Source organism: Anolis carolinensis, unplaced genomic scaffold (genome assembly GCF_035594765.1).
Source record: "Anolis carolinensis isolate JA03-04 unplaced genomic scaffold, rAnoCar3.1.pri scaffold_10, whole genome shotgun sequence".
NCBI classification, from domain to species: Eukaryota; Metazoa; Chordata; class Lepidosauria; order Squamata; family Dactyloidae; genus Anolis; species Anolis carolinensis.
The window spans coordinates 9,676,281-9,700,221 of NW_026943821.1; the positions used below are offsets into that span (position 1 = coordinate 9,676,281).

Consider the following 23,941-nt stretch of genomic DNA (forward strand, 5'->3'; position numbering starts at 1 on the left):
AGGCATCCTGAGGTGTGTGGTTTGTTGGGAACTAGGAAAGTGGGGTCTATATACCTGTGCAATGTCCAGGGTGGGGGAAAGAACTCTTGTCTGTTTGAGGCAAGTATGAATGTTACCATTGGCCAGCTTGATTAGCATTTAATGGCCTTACAGCTTCAAAGCCTGCCTGTTTGCTGCCTGGGGGAATCTTTTGTTGGGAAGTGTTAGCTGGCCCTGATTGTTTCCTGTCTGAAAGTAGTATTCCTTATTTACTGTCCAGAATTACAGATATGAAACAATCAGGACCAGCTAACACATCCCAACAAAGGATTCCCTCAGGCAGGAAGCAGCCAGGCTTTGAATCTGCAAGACCATTAAATGCTAATAAAGGTGATCAATTGCAACATTCACACTTGCCTCAAACAGACAAGAGTTCTTTCCCCCATTCTGGATTTTCCACAGATACATAAACTCCACTTCCAAGAGAACTCACCACCTTAGAGGATGCCTGCCACAGATGTGGCTGGAACATCAGTAGAGAATGCATCTGGAACACGGCCCTGTGGCCCGGAAAACTCACAGCAACCCAGTGATTCCGGCCATGAAATCCTTCAACACAAATGAAAACAGTTTGTGGAATTCCCCAATACCCTCCCAGCCACAGCAGCCTTCAGAAAGAAAACATAATGAAACCCAAAAGGAAAGGACAGAAACTGATTTGCACCATGAAGTTCGGTGATTGTTGGCTACTGCCAACTCACCAGAGGCGCTGCTCCACAAGAGAGCCCTGGGCTGAGGGAACTGAATTATCAAGTGCATAGTGGGCCTCCAACGGCTGCTACTATTGTGAAGGGCACAACCGTGACTTTGGTGGCCAAAGAAGAGCAGGAAATACACAAAAGAATATGCCATAAGAAGAAATTGTTACTTTTATCATTTCAGGATCTGCTTCCGTCTCCCCCGTTAACAGATTCTTGGTTTTCTGGAACCTCCTGCGTTTGTATTTATTTATCACTGCAATGAAGAAATGAAGAGACGGGATGGGGGGAGAAATGAAAGGTAAGCATACATAAAACACTATGCAAAGAAAAACAGAAGACAAAGCCTAAACAAAAGAATCCTCAGACTGCAAGCACATCTTTTGCAATTTAGTTTTCAAAAAATCTTTGTGAATGAGGTAGCAAGCTCCTTCCTTAATGACTAAGCAAAGACCTTATATTGCTCGAAGGAGTAAATATTGGGTCTTGGCACCCTGGCTTTCCTGCAAAATAGTCATGAGGTAGGCAGAGAGATAAAGTTGTGCAGTGCTATGATCCAACATACTGTTGGGAAACTGAAAATCCTGATGGAGGGAGGCTTACTTCGTGATGTGTGGACTGTAGCGAGTCGCCTGTAGAGATTCTTCTGTTTTGGATCGGGATGGAACCCGCTCTTTGTAAAGTATACATGGATGTAAATGGAACCATTATGTTGAACACTCTGAAATCACATAGACAAGAACACATGTATATGTCACACCATGATCACTGGCATTAGCCAAACAATTAGCTGGATAAGATCCTCTGGGGAGGCCCTCCTCTCATTTTCACCTTCCTTGAAAGTACGACTGGTGGGAACGAGAGAGAGGGCCTTCTCGGCTGTGCCCCCCCCCCCCCGGACTCTGGAACTCCCTCCCCAGGGAGATCAGGCTAGCACCCTCCTTGCCCACCTTCTGAAAAGAATTAAAAACCTGGATATTCCGTCGTGCCTTTAAATAGACAGTCATTTAGATAACCAGCCCCAAATGGGACTAATAATCTATCCTGCACTTTATTACAGTCCTCATCTTCTGTCACATGATTATGCACTTTAGTTATCAACATATTCTGTACTGCTGCATTTAATCCACCCACCCATGAAGATAACAGAAACTGTGTCTGGTTGACAGTTGATATCATTTATTGTTACAATATTGCTGTTTTTATTCTACTTTTATACTATGAATTGCTTCCTATGTAATTTTCATTATAACTGTGTTGTTGGGCTTTGGCCCATGTGAGCCTCCCAGAGTGTCCTTGGGGAGATGGTGGCAGGATATAAAAATAAAGTTATTATTATCATCATCATCTTCACCATCACCATCATCATACTAAGCAGTAAATTTTAAAGTTATCAAAGCTGGTAGTCATCATTGTATCTTAGGACAATTAATTTCAGAGTTTAACTGTAGGTTATGTGAAGCAGTCCTTTCTTTCCTCACCATTCAGCTGCAGGAGAATGAAAAATTATAAAGAGCAAGCAGCCAGTGACATGAACTGCCCAAATACCTCCGGAATATCTAACTCTGCATAGTGTTCGTAGCACCCATCGGAATTCTCGCCACTGCTCCAATCTCCGTAGACAAGATCCCGTTGCTCCCAAAACAATGCTGAAGTAGCATTGAAATCTGTAAAGTGCTCATGCTCTGATATATAGACATGAAGATCCTGCAGAGAAAAGAATAGTTTTTTTCAAGAGAGGCAGCCATACACGGTAACTTGGGGAAAAACAACGTAATCTCTATTCAGCTTTTTCTACTCGTTGGTCATTAGAATTGCAAAAGTAGACTGTGGTAGCTGACATAAAAGTCAGGCTTCAAAAAAATCACCAATTTCATTTCAGGGAGGGCAGAGAGTGGTTTTCATGAATTGAATGTTATGTGCCAGCTATAATTTCACAAGCCAAAGAAATTTCTGAATAAGACCTCCCACAGATGAAAATATATACAGTAGGCCCTAGTATATACAGTGGTGTATATAATACACCATTGTAAAATGGTGTATCCCATATCAAATGGCAAAATCAATGTTTGCTTTCTGGAATATTTTCTAGCTGTGGATGGTTGAATACACAGATCCAGAGGGCTGGGTGTATATGCTAAAGTAGTAAAACTGTCAAAATACATTATACAATAGAAGTGCCCAAAGTGTGGCTCAAGTGATGCCCACTACTGCAGCCCCTGAAGCTTTTTATCCATTCCTCTAAGCCCCCATCTTTAAAAAAAATCATGCAATTTTTAGGCTCTTTCTATCTACACAGAGCTCTCAAGACATCCAAAACAACCCCAAATATATCTATTTTTGTCAGCGTCCTTCTCAAAATGGCAGCTAGAGGTGACACAGCATCACTTTTGGTTGCAATTTTCTGAAGGACTCTGATAAAGGTATCTGGCAGCACTTTAAAGTTGGACTGGAGAAAATTGACACATAGTCACTTGCAGTCGCTTAACCCTTGAATAATATACAAGGCTATATAAAAATTGAGGAACATCTTCTTAGCTTCTGTGATTTAGAAAGCTTGCAAAATCCTAATCTTTGCTGGTGATAAATTCAGATTATCCATATTCAGAAAACTAATTTTATAGACACATATTGGTTCACATAAATTACCCAGATGAGAGCAATGCTTTGTGCTTTGTCTTTTTGCAATCCTGGGTCCTACTGGCTGTTGTCCCTGTCACACTTACCATTAAAGTGTCCTTAGGAAAGAGATTGCGGCTTGGTGCCCTGGGGGCTCCACCAGCAGTGGTTTGATCCTGTGGGGCCGGCCCACGGCGGAACCAACTGCTGATGGCCCAGATGATAAAGATCCTGTGTGTTGGGGGCAAAGAAAAGTCAATCATTGATGCAAAACAGGGTTATAAAACAACTGTTCCTTTAAGGGAGATTCCAAATCAACTCTGATCAAACAGGGAAGTCTGCGAAAAATAAACCTTCATTGACCAACACAAATTAACACTCCCATTTCTGGTGTGAAGAGTGTCAACATGGTTCCTGGTTAGAGAACTCTGAGCTATAATCTCCAAAAGTAACTGTTTCACAATCTGGATTAGTGGCCATGTTTGGACTCTTTAGTTTAGATGCCCACACGTATTTGTTCTCTAGGTGTGTCAGACTTACATCTTGTTCTGTTACCAGCCTTCTCCCCAGTTCAACATTTTCAGTGCCTTTCCAAATTCTTCATCAGCATCATTCAGGCATTGCTCAAGTGTGCTTTACTGGCATGAAAGCAAAATGTCTGAAGAGGAGAGCACTTTATATCCATGGAGGCTCTCAATGGAAAACAGGAAAACAGGCTTCCCCACATTCATGGAATCATAGAATAGGAAGAGACCGCAAGCTCTATCCAGCCCAACCCTATTCTACTTTGTAAGGTAAAGGTCTAGTCGTGCCCGGTGTTGGGGGTTGGTGCTCATCTCCATTTCTAAGACAAAAAGCCAGAGCTGTCGGTAGACACCTCCAAGGTGATGTGGACGGCATGACTGCATAGAGCGCTATTACCATCCTGCTGGAGTGGTACCTATTGATCTACTTACATTGTTTTCGAACTTCTAGGTTGGCAGAAGCTGGGGCTAACGGCGGGAGCTCACCCCGCGCCCCGCATTCGAACTGCTGAACAAGTTCAGCAACTCAGCTGTTTAATCCACTGCGCCACCGGGGGCTCCTATTCTATCTTGTAGGGGTAATATAATCAAAGTACTCTCAAGAAGAGAGCATTTAGTCTCTGATCACAAACTTCCAAAGAAAAAAAAATTCATCACACTCTGCTGCAGCATAGTCCACTGTCAAACAGTTCTTACTGTCAGGAAGTTCTTCCTAGCATTGAAGTGGAATTTCTTTTCCTGCAGTTTGAATCCATTGGTCAGCATCCTAATCTCTGGAGTAGAAGAAAACAAGCTGGCTCCATCTTCACTACAACATCTTTACAATTACTTAAACAAAACTATCATGTATCATCTTAATCCACTCTCCTCCAGGCTAAACATAACCCAGCTCCCTAAGCCGCTCCTCATAGAGCTTGACTTCCAGACCTTTGATCAATTTGGTGCCTTCCTCTGGACACCCTTCTAGCTTGTCAACATCTTTCCTAAACTGTGGTGCTTGCTTGGAGACCCTCTGTGGGAAAAAGATACTGTCATCTGCAGACAACCCCTTTCATGCAAACAAAGTGACAAAGAGAGGATAGGTGGAAGTAGAAGGCTTCTTCTTTGTAAAATTAAACACTGTTCTTTAATAATGGCTCACTGGTTCTAACTGAAACACTATATTTGCAATATCCTTTTGGGAGACAGAAGACAATGGTCAGCATTGAAGGTGGTGGCACTAGGACAATACAGTATCACGATTTTCAATTCTTATCTCTGCCAATACAGTTTCCATTTAATATAGAGAGGCACTACATATGCAGCTTCCAGGGGAGTAACAAGTTTTATTTGAAATGCACACAAACAACCAGCCTACTTTTTATTTGATATACACATACATACATACACACACACACACACAGACACTCCCCACCCAAACTATTGCAAACCTAAAACTGAGAAGTTGCTATTACTTTGAAAACCCCTTGGAATTTGCTTCAGTATTGGGTAGTACAAATAGTATTATATCATACCCAGAACTTCATTCCACTTTTGTCCAGTAAATGGAATGAGATTCTCAGCTTTAGAAATTTCGGCAGTCAGATTTCAAATTGCCCCAAAGACCATATATAGATATATAAATACAGAGATGTCAAAATGTATTAGATTAAAAAAAAGAAAGCAGCTTTGCGTCTCTAAAAAACTTGGGCACTCTCCAGTTTTTGTTCTTCTTGCTAATATAAACACCAAGTATTTTAATATTTTTCTCAAAAGAACCTAGGATGGTATTGCCTTTTGCTTTGTTCCTTGCAGAAGACCATGAAGAAGGTGAGTCTATTCCCAGACTATTGTTTTGAGTAAGACCAGAAGAATTTCCCACTCCAGTCTTTTGATAGCAGAAAAGAAAAACACACAGGGACATAAAGGAATACAATGGATTGGGTTTTCGTTATCTAAAAATTTGGGAAAAGGACAAGAACAGAAGCCCACATACTTTGGCCAGGGTTGTTTCTTGTAGCCACTGACTTACTCATGGCTTTCTTTCTTGCCTCTTGTACTTGCTTTGGCTTTGCAGAACATGTTTTCCATCCCAAGTGTCTAGTGAAAGACTGGGTCGATTTTTAGTCACAGTAATCTCTCCATGCCAATTTACAACCATGATGCTGCACCTCAGTACAAGACACAGCTTGGCAACATCTGGAGAGAAACACTTGGCACTTCAGTGTATTCCGTGTTTTTATACATTTGTTTCTAGAATGGTAGAATATGCTGGAGGCCAGACAAACATAAATATTTGGTAACCTCATTTCTGGATCCTAAGAATCTAACTGATGTAAGTTAAATCAAATTTTAATTGCATTTTGAGGTGATAAAGGAAGATGGGACATATAGCTAAGCAAGATTCCTGCCTTGTGGGAAATGCCCACTGTTGCTGAGTCTTATGTGGGAAAATACAGAGTCTAAAGTCTTTGCAACTCACCCCTTTCCTGTATGTATCAGCACTTCTGGCATTGCAAAGAAGACATTCATATTCTCCTTCTACATTAACAGGATAGTGGACTTGAAATTATAGCTAAAGATAATCAGCCAACTGGGAAGAATGAAGGCCAGCTCTGTCAGCTTCTGCTGCTTCATGATTCATTGGTGAAATTCACAAACCTACAATAGCTTAAGAGTGCTACCCGCACTACAAATCTGATGAAAAATGCCTTGCTCTCTTTAAACAGTGACTGGTATATTTTAATTTGAATTTCACACTCAGGAGGCAATGTCACCTTCATTCAAGGAGACACAGGCACACAAAGGCACATCTGTAGAGGTTACACAATGTTCCATACAGGCAGGCATGCATAAACACTTAACTAGCAAAACAGTTTACAAGCCAGACAAAGAAACCATCTTTCCTTCACGCCTGATTAGTACCTCTTGTGCTTGATAAGAAAGAACTGGTCGACCAGATTATTAGTGTTATTATTTATAGAGTACCATCTATAAATGTATATGGGACTTAACAGTAAAATAATCCAAATAGTGGGTTCTGCCAAAGGTGTACAATGTAAAATATGTACATACACATACACAGTGGAAAAAGGAATAATGCAGGATGAGATAAGGGAGCTTTACAAAAAAGAAGTTCTTTCTTATGTACTTCTGAGTTGCTTGTCACTAACAATTTCTGTGGAGAGAATCATCTACCCTGTTTCCCCTAAAATAAGACATCCCCAGAGAATAAGACCTAGTAGAGGTTTTGCTGAATTGCTAAATATAAGACCTCCCCCGAAAGTAAGACCTAGCAAAGTTTTTGTTTGGAAGCATGCCCGCCAAACAGAACACTGGAGCATGCAGGATCGGTAAATGTATGTACCATAGTGTTGTAAATGGAAATAATGGTAGTAAGAAGAAATTCTTGATAGGATTCACAGTTTGTCTGGTTATGCTGGTTTGTGATGACAACTACTGTACAGTTTATAATAAATGTGAATTCTTCTTCATGGAAAAATAAGACATCCCCTGAAAATAAGACCTAGAGCATCTTTGGGAGCAAATATTAATATAAGACACTGTCTTATTTTCGGGGAAACACAGTATGATGCCTGTGGAGAGATCTCTAAAGGTACTCTCTTTGGTTATCAACTTATTAAGAGTACTAGCAATGCTTCAAAATAGGTGGATATTGCTTTGGTTTCTAAGGGATAAAAGAGCAGCATGGCACAGCTCTATCATGCCTTGGCCCTGATGCTAGAGAGAGACCAGACCCACCCCATGCCTATTTCAGCTGTAATTAATTTGGCCTTATAGGGAGAGAACAGCTTTATCATTCTTAGTACAACAGTTGTTGAGAGACCCTACTTCCATTCCAGCTCCTATTGCTTTGGCTTCAGAGGGGGAGATGAAAAGCCAGCATAATTTCACCATGCCTTGGCCTAGTGTTTAGGGAGAGATCTTTCTTCATTCCAATTGTTATTGTTCTGGTCCCAGAGGGGGGAGAGGAGCAGCCCACATATTTTCCTTATGTGTCCTGTCTTAGATTATAAACCTGAGAGTAGGAACTGTCTAATTAATGACTTTTAAGTCACCCTGGGAGATTTCTTGTTGGAGGGTGGGGTATAAATAATCTAAATATAGAAATCATTTAGCCTTTCCAGAATTCTGGGAGCTGCAGTTCCGCAATGCTGGAGATGGAGCACAAGATTCCCACTCCTGCTCTAAAAGAATTGATCATTCCCATCTGTTTTATGACTTCTGGTTAAGTGTTCTTACTTAAAATAGGCAACAATTATTTGGACAATTCTCAACTCAATGAAAGAAGAATGATTAATTATATCTTCAGGATAATGCTTTGGATCCATCTCAATCATGAGAGGGGTTCCATTGCCAAGTAAAGATTACAATGATTTCTGCATGCTCACAATTTCTGAAGTGCTTTCCCAGCAGCTTGCCCAGTTTTAGGGGGTAGGACACTTCAGCACTGACCTTGTTCTAATCTGATTTGCATTAATAAATTGAAATATTTTAACTGTTCTAATTGTTCTGAGGTTTTGCTGCTTGCTGGCACTGCATGGGTGTCAGAACCTTTCCGCTGATGCAGCTCTGGGAACCAATGCAGCCTCCCAAGCAAAAACTACCATAAAGACCTGGGAAACAGAAATAATGTTCTCCTGTTGCTATTGGGTCACCTTGGTCTTCATCTTAACATAACTATTTAGGCCTGCTTGACAAAAGCGTTGGGGCAGGATTCTCTACTAGCTTTCCCTGGCAATGGCAGCGATTAAACATAATAATACAATTTATTAATCAAAAAATCAAGATTCTAACTTTAAAGGAATTGACTTTAATGTACACATGAGACATTCCACAAACACCTCTGCCCTGGAAGACATTACCAAATTTCTGAAATGGAATGTGATGAACTCTATTCACTTACACTTAAAGCAGCAATCTGATCTTAAGTTTATAAGTAGTAAATTATTAATAAAATGGACTTTGCTCCACAAGTACCGCTATCACAGACCTAAACTAGTCCTATGAACTTTCTGCTTTTGGAACTGAATCATATAAGATGATCATAGACTAAGAACAAGTAGGAAGCAAACCAATAATCTTGTTCCTTAAGTATGTATGACTGTGAGGTGTACCACTTCAAACTACAAATATACATGAAGGATGTGTGACTGAATACCCACCACCCCACAGAAGAAATTGGCACACATTGAAAATTACAGAAGAAGGAACATTATAGCAGAACCGTCTCCCAGAATGTTAGTGTACTTGTATTCTTTGCCAGGATAAAAGTGAGATATAATTAAAATGAGAATGTTCACAAAGTCGTAAGACTAAAAAAAAATAATAACAAAGAATGTCTCCCTTCCACAATGTTCTCCACTCACAAAAGAAGAACAAAGGAAAAATGACTGGAGAAAAACCTAAATGATTATGAAGTTATTTCTTTGAACAAAAGTACTGTTTCACGAAAAAGTGTAAGACAATTTAAACATTCTATCCACTCCCCAATGTTTGGAAAATAAAATGGCCACTGCAACTGCAAATGTTGCATGGGGAATGAAGTGGACATATTACTCTTTCTGGCCTGTTTTAGGTCAGCCAAGGGTATTTTTCAAAACTGGTAGCAACCGGCCTGCACAGAGGGGCTTAGATAAGTACTGTTTCCTCAACAGATCCACCTTCCAAATCAGCACAATGGGAGTATGACTGTTGCTAGAAGTATTAAGTTTGCAATATGTTCTGAGCAAGCTAAATTATTTCAGAGATGCCATTTACTACTATTATTACTATTTTCAGATATCTGATGTCAGAGAATGTCATTGCTGCTTTCATCAAAGTCTAAAAACATGACTGATGTTGCAAACTAACAATGAGATGGTTTAAAGGAAATAGAGAAATCCCAACATTCACACCCTTCCATCAAGTTTTCTATATACACAAATATTCACACACAAAGCAGAAACTGGTGGTTCCACAAACACTGAGATCTCACCTAAACAGGACTCCTTTGATGACCTGCCAGGCATTTGGAGGTTGCTGTTGGGGCTGGTTCTGTTGCTGAGTATCGACAACTCCTTCTCCTCCCCCAGCAGTCCCATTGCTAGTCACTTGCTTTAAAGTGAGGAGAAAAAGAGAATACATGTATCAGCAAAAAATCATTTCAAGGAAAAAACCCCTAGAAGTTCAAATTAGTGTTAGTGCTGTGTCCACTGCTAGCTACTACTATGATCAACAAAAAAATCCAGATTTCAAGTCCCTAACCTTCACAAATGCACAAAACACTACCACTTTGTTCCAAGAGTCTTCTATAATATACTGAAAAAAAACCCACCAATTATGATCTAAGGAAAATCCCACTGGCTCCAGGAAAGGCCCCATTAAACTGGCATCAGTTTCCAATAGTTTGGAAAATATTCTTGTAGCCTGACTCCATAAAAGATACAACATTTTATAGGACTGTTAGTGGCTAACTTACATACAGTTCTTTAACCCCTGGGACTAGGTGTAGTCCTCAAAGATGTTTCTGTGATCCGCCAACATCATCACACTGACTTTCTTCTGGCAAAAAGGTGGTGATGCAACAGATGCAACAAAGCACCAAAAATGCACCAGGTAAGATATTTATCATCCAAACCAAAAGCTATTAGTAAGAATTTAAGACTTTGAGAATGGACTCAAATTTATTGAAGTGGAACTAAAAGCAGAGCGGGCATTCAATTTCATCATATGAAAATCTAGACAGTGGAGAATAAATAAAGGGGAAGTACAGTATTCAGGCAATACACTTAGGGGAATTCCATAGTAAGAAAAAAATGTGGACCGTGATGGAATTATTCTAAAGATACGGTTGGCAAGCAAATAAAAGGATTAGATAGCCAAAATGTGAGTAGCTTCCCATCAATGAGTAGAAAAACAGGTGTGGAAGGGTGATTTCCCACAACCACCTCCCTGTTTCTAGCAGCTGTAACAGGCAATTCACCAAACACTGTTACTCTGGAATATTTTAAAGTTTGAAACTATCAAATTACCACCCTCTTGTGGTTTTTAAAGAGTTATTTTTCCTGAGAGGGTTTCTTCTCAGGGAAAGAGGCAAGTTACAAACCGTAACTCATCCAAAGATGCCATGGACAACTTCCTCTCCTGCATCCCTGAATCAGGAGCAAGGAAACCAATCCAGTCGCAAAGAATGCTGAGGCAGGACAGAGATATCCTCCCCAGCAGAAGATAAATGGAAATATATCAGGGCAAAAGCAATGAATCATGCAAAGAAATGACAGGAAGTATCCCCTATGGGCGAGGTCTCTGAGTGATAGCAGATTTTAATTATGCTTTTTCTCATTGCACAGGAACATTCCCTGAGCACAGCACAAGGATAACTGACTTTGAAAAAGATTACCGTACTACCTGCAAAGATATGATATCTGATGTAGACCGTGTAGCCAAAAAGCAATGTTGTCCTTTAGAACAAGTCACATTTCGTGAGGCAGGTTGTGAGCAAGATTTCCAGATTTTAAAAAAAACTGGCAAAGAGAGAGCAATTATAATATCAGCTAGACTACGTTCCCCACAGAAACCTAGGGCAGAGAACTTGCAGAATATTGAATGGGGAGTGACTGCAACAGAAAGCATTCATCTGACAGGTTAAAAAGTACTGTAAAGAAAGGTATTTTTAAAATGTTGGGAAAATAACAGAATGGGGTGGGCCAAAGGAGAAATGTCATGTGGGAGGACGGAGAGTGTGGAAATAAAGCAGTCCCCTAGACTTGAGAAACCTAATTTCCCAGATAGAGAAGAAAAGAAGACCAGCAATTTCACAGGAGACCTAAAGAATACAGTGCTGAAAATAATGCCAGATGATCCCTTTAACCCAGTGCTTCCCAACCTTTGATTCTCCAGGTGTTTTGGACCTCAACTCCCAGAAATCCAAGCCAGTTTACCAGCTGTTAGGAATTGTGGGAGCTGAAGAACTAAACATGTGGAGGACCAAAGGTTGGGAACCACTGCTTTAACTGAAGATGACAAGGGAATTAGCATAAAATAGCATCTTTTATTGTTAAAGGTCAAGTTGCTATGATGGCAACACGAAAGGGGGGAATAAGAGCAAAGACTAAATTTGAAAGGAAAAGAAAAAGTATGTTGCCCAAGAAAGGGTTGAAACTGAGGAAGACAATGACACTGCCATACAAGTCAGGTAGCAAATGGCAGAATTACTAGAACTTCTCCTTTCTTTAGTAAGGGAGAAAGGTAGAAGCAATTTGCTTAAGGGGCTGTTGAGAAGCTGGAGGAGTGAAAAGTAAACAAGAGGCTGACCCTTGTGCAGGCACTTAAGAATCAGAGATGGGCAGCCTAAGGCCTTCAAGAGACCAGACTATGACTCCTATCAGCCTTAGCCAACAAAGCAATGGTTAAAGAAGTCACAATCCACTAACATCTGGAGGGCCACATGTTGTCCTAAATGGAAATAGAGACATAATTAGTAAGGAGATAAGAAAGCAAAAGAAAAAAACAAGTGCAGAGGATGGAAGGAAAAGTGTACTTAAAAGGATTAGGAGGCTGAACCAACACCATGTGTCACTGCAGAGGATAAAGTATTCTAGCTGGTGCTGCATAATGCAAGCAGCATGAGAACTAAAACGGAGAAAAATCTGGGTTGAATGTCCTTACTTGGCCAGAATCCATTCACATAGTTCAGCTACACAACAGAACCTAATCAAGCACCGAAAGCCTTCTACCACCTGATTCATTTATATTTATACCACACTTTATTTCAAGATCGAGACCCACCATGGTTGGGTTGAGCCAATCTGTATGAAGAGACTTTTTAGCTATTTGGCACAGGCATGAGGGGCATTATATGCTGGCTAAAGATGGAGGTCCAGGTTCAAATCCTGTCAGGCATGGAGTTCCATTAAAGAACCTTTGGTCAGTCACTATCTTTCTCCCCCAACTACTTGACAGATTTGTTATCAGGATTTAAATGGTCAAGTAAGAACCAAATGAGCCACCTCAAACTCCTTTACATAAAGTCAAGGCATGGGAAAGATATTAGTTTGGTGACTTGTAAGAGCAAGGCCCATTTATCAAACGCTCCTCGTGGGGTGGTTGTTTTAATCAGGATACCAATATGAGAGGACAGTACCTTTCTTCCCTCCAACCATAAGCCATCCTGAACGCCACCTTTTGTGAATAGATTGTAAGTATGAGTGCTATTAACTTGGCCACAGAGAGCAGAGCTCATAAATGGGAAAATAAAAGATGGGGAGTTACCCTCAAGACCATTTTAAGTCCGTTTCAAGGGAAAAGAAGATAGAGAATGAGAGGTCTATCAGAGAAAAATGAATAGTATATACAGTACATGCTTACACTGCAAGCAATTATACTTAACTTTGCTCCGTGGAAAGAATTGGCTGCTTTGTTCTTGTATCAAACACATTCCCTAATTACTTTAACATATACGGCAGAGGTTCTTTTTTTCGGGAGGGGGTACTTTTGGCTTATTGAGCTTGGACCTCTTTCACTTTATCCAGTTAAGAAAGCACCACCTTTCACGAAAGGCATCCCTATTCCTCCCCTGTATTCCTTACTCAGTTGATCCAGAGCAGTGTTTCTCAAACTGTGCTCCTCCAGGTGTTTTGCTTTTCAGTTTCCAGAAATCCCAGCCAGTTTACTACCTGTTAGGAATTAGTCCAAAACATCTGCAGGAGCACAGTTTGAGAAACTCTGCTACTGAGGGCCCTTCCATACAGAATATCTCAGAATATCAACTTTGAACTGGGTTATCCGAGTCCACACTCAGATAATGTGCAATTTTCTGCCTTGATATTCTGGGATATAGGGCTGTGTGGAAGGGCCCAGAGACTCTATAACCCTCAGGCACAGGGCTCTTCCACACAGTCCTAAATCCCAGAATATCAAGGCAGAAAATGGCACATTATCTGAGTGTGGCTTCAGATAACCCAGTTCAAAGCAGAGATTGTGGGATTTTCTGCCTTGATATTCTGGGATAAAAGGCTGTGTGAAAGGGCCTCCAGAGCCATTTGAGTGCAATAAAGTACTACACTTAGACAATAAAAATAAAATGCACAAATATAGGAGGGGTGACACCTGGCTTGAAAATAAATCACATGTAAGTTTTTTTAATCATGTTAGAAGTATTGAGAACATACTACAAGTCAATTCTTGTGTGAGAGAATTGGCAGTCTACAGAGATATTGCCCGGGGGGGGGGGGGGGGAGATGTATTACCATTCTGCTGGAAGGCTTCTCTTATGTCCCCACAAGCTAGAGGTGACAGACAGGAGCTCATCCCGTGTCACCGATTCCAACCGGCAACCCAACCTTCATATCAGCAGTCCAGGCAGTACAAGGGTTTACCCCACTGCGCCACCATGGCTCCCAGGTGAAAATAATTTAGTAGTGTTAGGGCCCTTCCACACATCCATATAACAAAAAATATCAAGGCAGATAATCCAAAATATATGCTTTGAACTGCATTATCTGAGTCTAGACTGCCAGATAATCCAGTTCAATGTGGATTTTATACAGCTGTGTGGAAGGAGCCTTAGTAGACAACAACCCTGAGGGTATGTTGAGGATTATATGTCTGAAGTTGAAAGCAACCAAGGCTGAATTGTGTTTACCAGGCACAATGTTGTGAAAATGAAAGAAACATACACCAGCTCTAGATAGACTCAGATCTTCCCACCTGCTTTGGGACTTTTGTGGTATATCTTCCATATGCCCTGATTCTGCAGGGGTAATTCCAATCCATTTTGTGCCATCCCAATTTCCCAGCTGCTTTTAAAACACAGGCAGTTAGGAATGGGGGTGAGACAACAGGGAGTGAGAGAAATCTACCCCTAGGAAGAGAAATCCCTGAAAAAATTATTATCATGAGGAAAAGGTGTCTCCACTGGAGCTTTATCACCAATCCCTGTTTCCACAACAAGCCACAATGTTCTAAATCTAATTATCACAGTGACAGAAAATGAGGTGAACAGGGGCACAGAAAGCAAAACACTCCAGAGCTGTTTATGCTATCAAAAACTTAATATGTTTATTTTGACTGGAGCTAGACTTAAAATGTACCTGTTTATGTGTTTTTAACTATTCTTTGGTTGTCATTTAAGTTTTTTTTAGTTTACATTGATGCTATTTGTTTGCTGTTTGTTTTGTTTTGTTGCTTTCTTTGGCCCTGAATGTTTGCCTTTTTTTCTGGAAACTGCCCTGAGCCCCCTTGGGGAGACAGGGCGGGTTACAAATAAAATATTATCGTTGTTGTTGAATGTGTTGTATTCTCTATCTGAATTTGTTTTATTGTTGTATTGTTTAATGGCACTGAATTATTTGTCTTTTATGTTGTGAGTCGCACCGAGTCCCCTTGGGAAGATAAGGCAGAATAGAAATAAAGTTTTACTTAATGTGCTGTCAAAAGCTTTCATGGCCGGAATCACTAGGTTGCTGTGAGTTTTCTAGTCAGCATGGCCATGTTCCAGAAGCATTCCCTCCTAACGTTTCACCTACATCTATGGCAGGCATCCTCAGAGGTTGTGAGGTGTGTTGGAAACTATGCAAGTGGGGTTTATATATCTGTGGAAAGTTCAGGTTGGAAGAAAGAACTCTTGTCTGTTTGAGGCGGGTGTGAATGCTGCAATTGGCCAGCTTGATTAGCATTTAATAGCCTGGCACTTGCCAAGCCTGGCTGTTTCCTGTCTGGGGGAATCCTTTGTTGGGATTTACCACACAGTTTTGCCATCCTTATGGGAGGCTTCTCTCATGTCCCCGAATGGAGCTGGAGCTGATAAGAAGGAGCTCATCCACACTCTCCCCGGGTGGGATTTGAACCGGCAACCTTCAGGTCAGCAACCCAACCTTCAAGTCATTAGTCCTGCCAGCACAAGGGTTTAACCCACTGCACCACCTTTTATGTTGTGAGCTGCCCTAAGCCCCTTGGGGAGATAGGGCAGGAAAGGAATAAAGTTTTGCAGTAGAGTCTCACTTATCCAACACTCGCTTATCCAACATTCTGGATTATCCAACGCTTTTTTGTAATCAATGTTTTCAATACATCGTGATATTTTGGTGCCAAGTTCGTAAATACAGTAATTTCTACATAGCATTACTGTGTATTGAACTACTTTTTCTGTCAAATTTGTGGTCTAACATGATGTTTTGGTGCCTAATTAGTAAAAGCATAACTTAATTTGATGTTTAATAGGCTTTTCCTTAATCCCTCCTTATTATCCAACATATTTGCTTATCCAACGTTCTGCTGGCCCATTTATGTTGGATAAGTGAGACTCTACTGTACTTACTAGTGTGGTGGGGGTCTCCTTCTCCTGAGGCATTTAAGCAGATGCTGGATGGCCATCTGTCGGGAGGGCTTGGGTGGTGTCTTCCTGCCTAGCAGGAAAGGGTTGGACTGGATGGCCTTTAGGGGTCCCTTTCAGTCCTGATTCCAAGGCCCAGCCAATGCCATTCCCAGAACAGGGACAGACTGGCCATTGGCTTCACTAGGCTGATCCTGTCTTAAGTCTGTACAGCAGGCATGGGCAAACTTTGGCTCTCTAGGGGTTTTGGACTTCAACTCCCACCATTCCTAACAGCCTCAGGCCTTTTCCTTTCCCCTCTCAGCCGCTTAAGCGGCTGAGGGGGGAAAGGAAAGGGTCTAAGGAATGATGGGAGTTGAAGTCCAAAACCCCTGGAGGGCCAAAGTTTGCCCATGCCTGCTGTACAAGATGAACGGGTAGCCTATGGAGAGGCTTTCCATCTTCCACATCTAGGCCTTCCCTTACTTTCCACTGAACTCTGCTGAGGAAGAAGGTAAGACCTGGGGGCAAAAGGCAAACACGGAGCGAAGAAGGAAGGGGACTTTCGCCTAGAAAGAACCAGAGGCCACTAAAGAACAGCCTCCTTGAGAGAAACAGGAGGGAAACGAGGCCTAGCGTGACTCTTACCAGTTCAGGGCCAGCCACAGGAGCCGCTGTCTCCGTCTCCGGCGCCGCCATCTTGCTGCGCCGTTGCCTGGTGGAGGTCTCGCGAGACTTCTTTCCCTCTCCTTGCCCCTCCTCTCAAGTCCCGTTCTCGCCCTTCGCCCGGAGCCACGTGACCTCCTATAGTTCGACTCCAGGCGAGCGGCATCGAGTTACCGTAATTCTCCGAAAGGACATCCATTAAAGACATGACTCGATGTTACTGTAATTATGGTAATATAAGTGCTAATATAGAGCTATGGCAGTTAAAGTGGTATCAAGCTGCATTAACACAACAGTGTAGATGCAGTCTGAAGGTGCATCCACACTGTAGAATTAACGTCAGTTGATACTACTTTAACTGTCTTGTCTCAAGGCTAATGGATCCTGGGATTTATAGTTCAGTGAGGCACTTATTGTAAAACAGTAACTCCCTTAATTTCATAGCATTAAGCCTTGACAGTTCAAGTGGTATCAAACTGCATTAACTCAATAGTGTAGATACATCCTCTAAGGGAATTCTAGTCATCGTGTCCCTTCTAAAGACTCACTTCTGGACCCATTTTTGGTGGAAATTCTGGCGATTTAATATCTGTGCTGTAGTTGGGAAGAGGATGCCAAACTTGCGTTAATGCAGCTGAACAATTCTTACCAGAGACATTGTCATCATTAGCTTTGCTTATTCCTTGTGTTCGCCAAGAAACTTGGACTCAAGGCCGCTTATGAATCAAAATAATTGCACTGCAGTTAAAAGAATTAAAAGCTCTAAATTAAAACAGTGTTGGATGCGGAAACAACTTAAAACAGACCCTTAACAATATCACAAGTCTGTTAATAAAGTAGAATTTAGGAGCTGGAATGTAGTTGTGTAGTTTTTGTAAAAACATATAAGCCAAAAAAGTGTGTGTTTGTTCTATAGGTTTTTTGTGTGCATAAAATTACATTTATTTAAATATTTAATTTAATGTAAATACATTTAATAAAACATAGTGCCCTATTAAAAAAACCCTTTAAATTACATATATACAATGTGTGTGTGTGTATGTATATATATCTATATAGTAGAATATACGTAATAATAATAATAATAATAATAATAATAATATACTTTATTTATATTCCACTCTATCTCCCCGAGGGGACTCAGAGTGGATTACAGGTACATATATAGCAAACATTCAATGCTGTTATAGAATTGACAAAGACAGACAGTAAACAGAGGTAACTATGCCGTCACACCCGGGCATCTATGATAAATTAAGATGTGCTTTTTTCTTTGCCAGGTGAACTGCGGGGGTTAGAAGTTCAGGAATCCCAGTAACCAAGGCCACTTCAAGCTGAACATCAAACAAGATTTTTATTTTCTCAAAGTCCTTGACAGACTTGGCACACGTAGTTAAGGTTACAAATATAAACAGTCAACTTATAAAATCATGCAGATGTTTCTTTCTTGCTTTTCCCCTTAGCTGCTGGGCTAACTTCCTCCAAAGGCAAAGAGATCCTGAGACGCTCTCTTCCCTAGCCCTGAGCTGCTATATTAGAAAGAGCAGGTCTTTCCTTATCTAAGCTCAAAGCTAGCGTGGAGACGAAGTAGTTGGAGCTTCTTCTAATGACAGAGAAATCCTGAGATATTCTCTGCCCCAGTGCTGAGTTGCTATGTTAGAAAGAGCAGGTCTTTCCCTATCTACGCTCAGCACCAGTTTCAAAGGCAAGAGGTCAGTACTTACGATGGCTTGTCTGAGCTGGCCTGGCTTGGCCACACAAGCACATCTGAGTTCTTTTCTCTTTTGTAAAAAGCAAAAGAGGCTTCTCAAAATGGAGATTTCATCCCCAGGAAAACGGGCAGTCTCAAGAACAAAAGGATACTTTGCAAGCTTTCATCAGAAAAGGCCTTGCAGAATGGTTACAAATCTCTGCTAATGGTTAACTGTCAGGGTGCTGCTAAGTCTGCAGTAACCCTGGAAGAAATGCAAACAGGTGCTATTTCCTACAACTATGGGAAAATGCAAATCAAACCCCTGGGAGACGGAACTGTAAGGCTTCCTTCTTTTCATCTCCGGCATCCGGCTGTGCTCGATTCAGCCATGTGGAGGTGTTGTTTCATTTTCCACGCCGAGGAGCCTGTCATCCATGGACGCCTTTCCTGGTCGGATTTTTGCTGGCATGTTTTTCAGGGCGCCTTTTACCTCCCCACTAAAGCAGTACCTATTTTTCTACTTACATTGTTGTTTTCGAACTGCTAGGTGAGCAGAAGCTGGGCTGACAGCAGGAGCTCATCCTGACCCGGGCTTGAACTACCTACCTTCCGGTCGGCAGGATCTTCTATAGCTGGCGGTTTAACCCAGTGTGCTAGCTAGAGAATATATCTATAGTAGCCCCAGTGGCGAAGTGCGTTAAAGCGCTGAGCTGCTGAACTTGCAGACCAAAAGGTCCCAGGTTCAAATCCCGGGAGATGGCTTGAGCGCCCGCTGTTAGCTCCAGCTCCTGCCAACCTAGCAGTTTGAAAACATGCAAATGTGAGTAGATCAATAGGTACCGCTCCGAAGGGAAGGTAACGGCGCTCCATGCAGTCATGCTGGCCACATGACCTTGGAGGTGTCTATGGACAACATCGGCTCTTTGGCTTAGAAATGGAGATGAGGACCAACCCCCAGAGTCAGACATGACTGGACTTAACGTCAGAGGAAACCTTTATCTTTTTTAGTCAATACATATGTGTGTGTGACACACACACCCACACATACATATAATAAACACAGTGTTTACTTAAAACCCCTTTCTTTCAAAATCTACAGTTCTAAACAGTCATTGGAATAATAAATCTCAGTTTACAAATTGAAAGCAACATATTTTGATTTAACATCCGTTTCTTTTTGAGTGCCAGGGGTGAAACGAGGTCACATTTTAAAAGCAATGTAATGAATAACAGGCAATTTCCTTTTGCTGGCATGATTACTATATGTTTATTCTTATTTTTATAGGGTTAGAGGTTTACGACATTTTCAGAAACAGTTGGACCGCAAATGGATGCCATTCTCTTGCCAATACACCCTTTTTGCAGAACACAAATTACAGCAAAGTGATTCCACCTGAACTTCTAAGTCTTCCTGCAATGTAATCCTGAGATGTGTAGTTTTGTGAAGTTCTCCACTAGAGGTGCATCTACACTGTAGAATGAATTCAGATCACCACTTTTTTGGGAGTTGTATTTTACAAAGTCTCCAGCATTCTCTGCCAAAGAGGGTTGGTGCCTTGCCCAACTCTCAGAATTCCATATCATGCAGGCATGGGAGTTAAAGTGGTGTTAAACTGCATTAATTCTACAGTGTAGATGCACCCTAATCTTGGCCTCTTGGCCTCTCTCTCCCTGTTTTGTTTTCCTAGAAATGGACACCATTCCCAATCTCTCATTTCCTTCCTCTTCCTAGAAATCAGCTGGGAATGGGGAAACTGAAAGGTGAAGGACAGATGAGGAGGAGGGGAAAAAATAGCAGCAGCAGGAACAGATGGAGATGTAACAGAGCCTTGAAATAAATCTTGGCTCTGTAATCCACATCCAACAAATTTGGTAAGATGGGAGAGTAGCCCAGCTCAAAGTTTATATGCCTTGAAGTGCAGATATCGTACATCTCCTTGTAGAGAGAGAGAGAAAGGCTATGAATAAACATAAACACAGACAATTTTAATGACTCATTTTAAATTTCCACTCTATGTCTAACTTTTGTTTTGTGTATTTTAATATATATTTTATAGAAATATGTTTTAATATATGTATTCTGCAAAGTATTTTTAAATGATTATGTGTTTTGATTATGTGTTTTAGCCATGGGTGAGTTGCTGTGAGTTTTCCAAACTCTGGCCATCTTCCAGAAGCATTCTCTCCTGACATTTCACCCACATCTATGGCAGGCATCCTCAGAGGTTGTGTGGTCTGTTGGAAACTAGGCAAGTGGGGTTTATATATCTGTGGAATAATGTCCAGGGTGGGAGAAAGAACTTTTGTCTATTTGAGGCAAGTGTGAATGTTGCAATTGGCCACCTTGATTAGCATTGAATGGCCTTGCAGGTTCAAAGCCTGGCTGCTTCCTGCCTGGGGGAATCCGTCGTTGGGAGGTGTTAGCTGGCCCTGATTGTTTCATGTCTGGAATTCCCCAGTTTTAGCAATGTTGTAAGAGTCGTGAGGAGAGACTGGTTAAGAAATAAAATTATTATAATAATTATTATTTAAAACATAGTAATAATAATAATACATCTACAGATTTACAGCAGTTTGACAACCACCTGCCCTTGCTGCCATCCTATGGAATTCTGCTGGGATTTTTAGTTTGGTGTAATATTTATGACAGTTGGCTACACAGTGGTGAAACCTAATTAATTCTACAGTGTGGATTGTGCCGGTACTGGTGTAGTAGTTTCCTTGCAGCTCAATGGAAACTCAAGCTCTGAGGATAGACAACTTTAGAACAATGCCTCCCAGCTTTCTCACCCCATGGGGACTCAAGGTTTCTTACAACTCTGGCAAAATTCAATGTTGCTTAAAGCATAGTGATAAAACACAGCTCATCTATTAAAACTAATTAAAACAATTTGACCTGTGGCCAGGGATCATAGGAAAAGATGGGGTCGGAAACAGCAACTCGAATGGCATCTTGCTTCTCACCAAATGCGGAGAGCACAACCTTGTCATCACCAACACACTCTTCTGCCAGAAAAACAAGCTCAAGACATCATGGAAGCACCCCCGGTCAAAGCATTGGCACCTCTTGGACTATGTTATTACACGTGCCAGAGACCGCCGCGATGTGCTTTTCACAAGAGCCATGACACGTGCCAATGACTGCTGGACAGACCACAGGTTAATCCGATCCACGATGGCTATCAAGATCGTCCCCAAACGCAGACTCCAAGGAAGAAAAACAAGGCGTAAAATGAACACCCAAGCCCTTCAGGAGTCCTCCAAACGAGCCCTTCTCCAAACAACACTCAAAGATCATCTACCCACAGAACACCCCAAAAATGTTGAGGAACATTGGAACAAACTGAAGACTTCCATCATCACAGCCTGCGAAGAAACCATTGGATACAAAACTAAGAAACATCAAGACTGGTTTGACAATAATGACAAAGAGATCCAACAGCTAATTGATAACGAAAGGAAAGCTTTCCAAACATGGCAGAGAGACACCAACTGTGCTGCCAAGAAAAAGATCTATGCCATTGCTAAAGCTGAGGTCCAAAGAAGGACTAGAGAACTCAAGAACATCTGGTGGACAAAGAAGGCTGAAGAAATCCAACACTTTGCAGATACCCATGATGCTCAGGGAATTTTCAAAGCCACAAAGATCATTTACGGACCAAGAAACCATGGCATACAGCCTCTACACTCATCAGATGGAACCAAAATTCTGAAGGACAAAACATCAATTGCACTGGAAAGAGCACTACCAGAACCTGCTGAATCGCAGCTCCAATGTGGCTGAAGAGACCCTCTCACAAATCCCGCAACAATAAACCAGGGATGAGCTTGCAGCACTGCCTAGATTGGAAGAAGTTGGCAATGCCATCAGCCAACAAAAAAAAAACAACAAAGCCAGCGGACCTGATGGGATCCCTGCTGAAATCTTCAAAACGGGTGGACCTGAGCTGATACAACAACTCCACCAGCTCATTGAAAAGGTGTTGGTGACCGAGAAAATCCCAGCAGATTTCAAGGATGCCACCATCATCACCCTTTTCAAGAAAGGGGACAGAACACACTGCGGAAACTATCGCGGTATCTCCCTTCTAACCTCTGCTGGAAAAATCCTCGCAAGAATCCTTGCAAACCGCCTTCTTCCTGTCTCAGAAGACACCCTCCCAGAATCCCAGAATGGCTTCCGTCCCTCCAGAGGAACAGTGGACATGATCTTCACTGCTCAACAGCTCCAAGAAAAATGCAGAGAACAAACTCAACCTCTGTACATGGCATTCATAGACCTTGCAAAGGCATTCAACACAGTGAATCGCAGCGCTCTCTGGACCATCCTCCAAAAAATCGGGTGCCCTGACAAATTTGTGAACATCCTGCGGCTCCTCCATGATGACATGATGGCAACAGTCTTGGACAGTAACGGCTCCCAAAGTGACCCATTTAAGGTGGAATCAGGTGTCAAGCAGGGATGTGTTATTGCCCTACCTTATTTTCCATCTTCATCGCTATGATACTTCACCTTGTTGATGGGAAGCTTCCCACCAGAGTGGAAATCATCTATCGGACAGATGGCAAGCTATTTAACCTCAGCAGACTGAGAGCCAAAACCAAGGTCACCACAACATCTATTATAGAACTCCAATATGCTGATGACAACGTAGTCTGTGCACATTTAGAAGAAGACTTACAAGCCACTCTAAACACCTTCGCAGAAGCATACGAGAAGCTCGGCCTCTCATTGAACATCGAGAAAACCAAAGTGCTCTTCCAACAGGCACCAGCTAATCCCTCTGCAATGCCAGGAATACAGCTCAATGGTGTAACATTAGAAAACGTTGACCATTTCCGCTACCTTGGCAGCCACCTCTCCACAAAAGTCAACATTGACACTGAAATACAACACCGCCTGAGCTCTGCGAGTGCAGCATTTTTCAGAATGAAGCAGAGAGTGTTTGATGATCGGGACATCCGTAGAGATACCAATGTGCTTGTTTACAAAGCCATTCCCCTCCCAACCCTGCTCTACGCCTGCAAAACAAGGACGGTCTACAGACATCACACCCAACTCCATCAGCGTTGCCTCAGAAAAATCCTGCAAATCTCTTGGGAAGACGGGCGGACAAATGTCAGCGTGCTTGAGGAAGCAAAGACCACCAGCATTGAAGCGATGCTCCTACGCCATCAACTCCGCTGGACTGGCCACGTTGTTCGAATGCCCGATCACCGTCTCCCAAAGCAGTTTCTCTACTGCAAACTCAAGAATGGGAAACGTAATGTTGGTGGGCAGGAAAAGAGATTTAAAGATGGGCTTAAAGCCAACCTTAAAAACTGTGGCATAGACACTGAGAACTGGGAAGCCCTGGCCCTTGAGCGCTCCATCTGGAGGTCAGCTGTGACCAGCAGTGCTGCGGAGTTC

The 23,941-nt window shown here is 41.9% G+C and overlaps 1 protein-coding gene and 1 long non-coding RNA gene across 3 annotated transcripts in view; one reads left to right on the forward strand and one right to left on the reverse strand.

Annotated features, from left to right (window-relative positions):
• The window catches only part of clptm1 (CLPTM1 regulator of GABA type A receptor forward trafficking), a 29,587-nt gene extending 12,619 nt beyond the window's left edge, over positions 1 to 16,968 (reverse strand). Inside the window, exons 1-6 of the mRNA XM_062962061.1 lie at positions 16,821 to 16,968; positions 9,858 to 9,976; positions 3,464 to 3,587; positions 2,286 to 2,444; positions 1,341 to 1,458; positions 908 to 993 (exon numbers count right to left, since the gene is read on the reverse strand). Of these exons, the coding sequence (XP_062818131.1) occupies positions 908 to 993; positions 1,341 to 1,458; positions 2,286 to 2,444; positions 3,464 to 3,587; positions 9,858 to 9,976; positions 16,821 to 16,871 (657 nt within the window). The 5' untranslated portion in view covers positions 16,872 to 16,968. The remainder of the gene's footprint in view (positions 1 to 907; positions 994 to 1,340; positions 1,459 to 2,285; positions 2,445 to 3,463; positions 3,588 to 9,857; positions 9,977 to 16,820) is intronic.
• Positions 16,942 to 20,781, forward strand: LOC103279319 (uncharacterized). 2 transcript variants are annotated; one of them, XR_010000670.1, is made up of 4 exons: positions 16,942 to 17,069; positions 18,119 to 18,236; positions 20,264 to 20,403; positions 20,659 to 20,781. It is a non-coding gene; the product is annotated as an uncharacterized LOC103279319 (long non-coding RNA). The 2 variants fall into 2 exon arrangements; XR_010000669.1 differs by having other exon boundaries at positions 16,944 to 18,236.
• Positions 20,782 to 23,941: the final 3,160 nt, after the last annotated feature.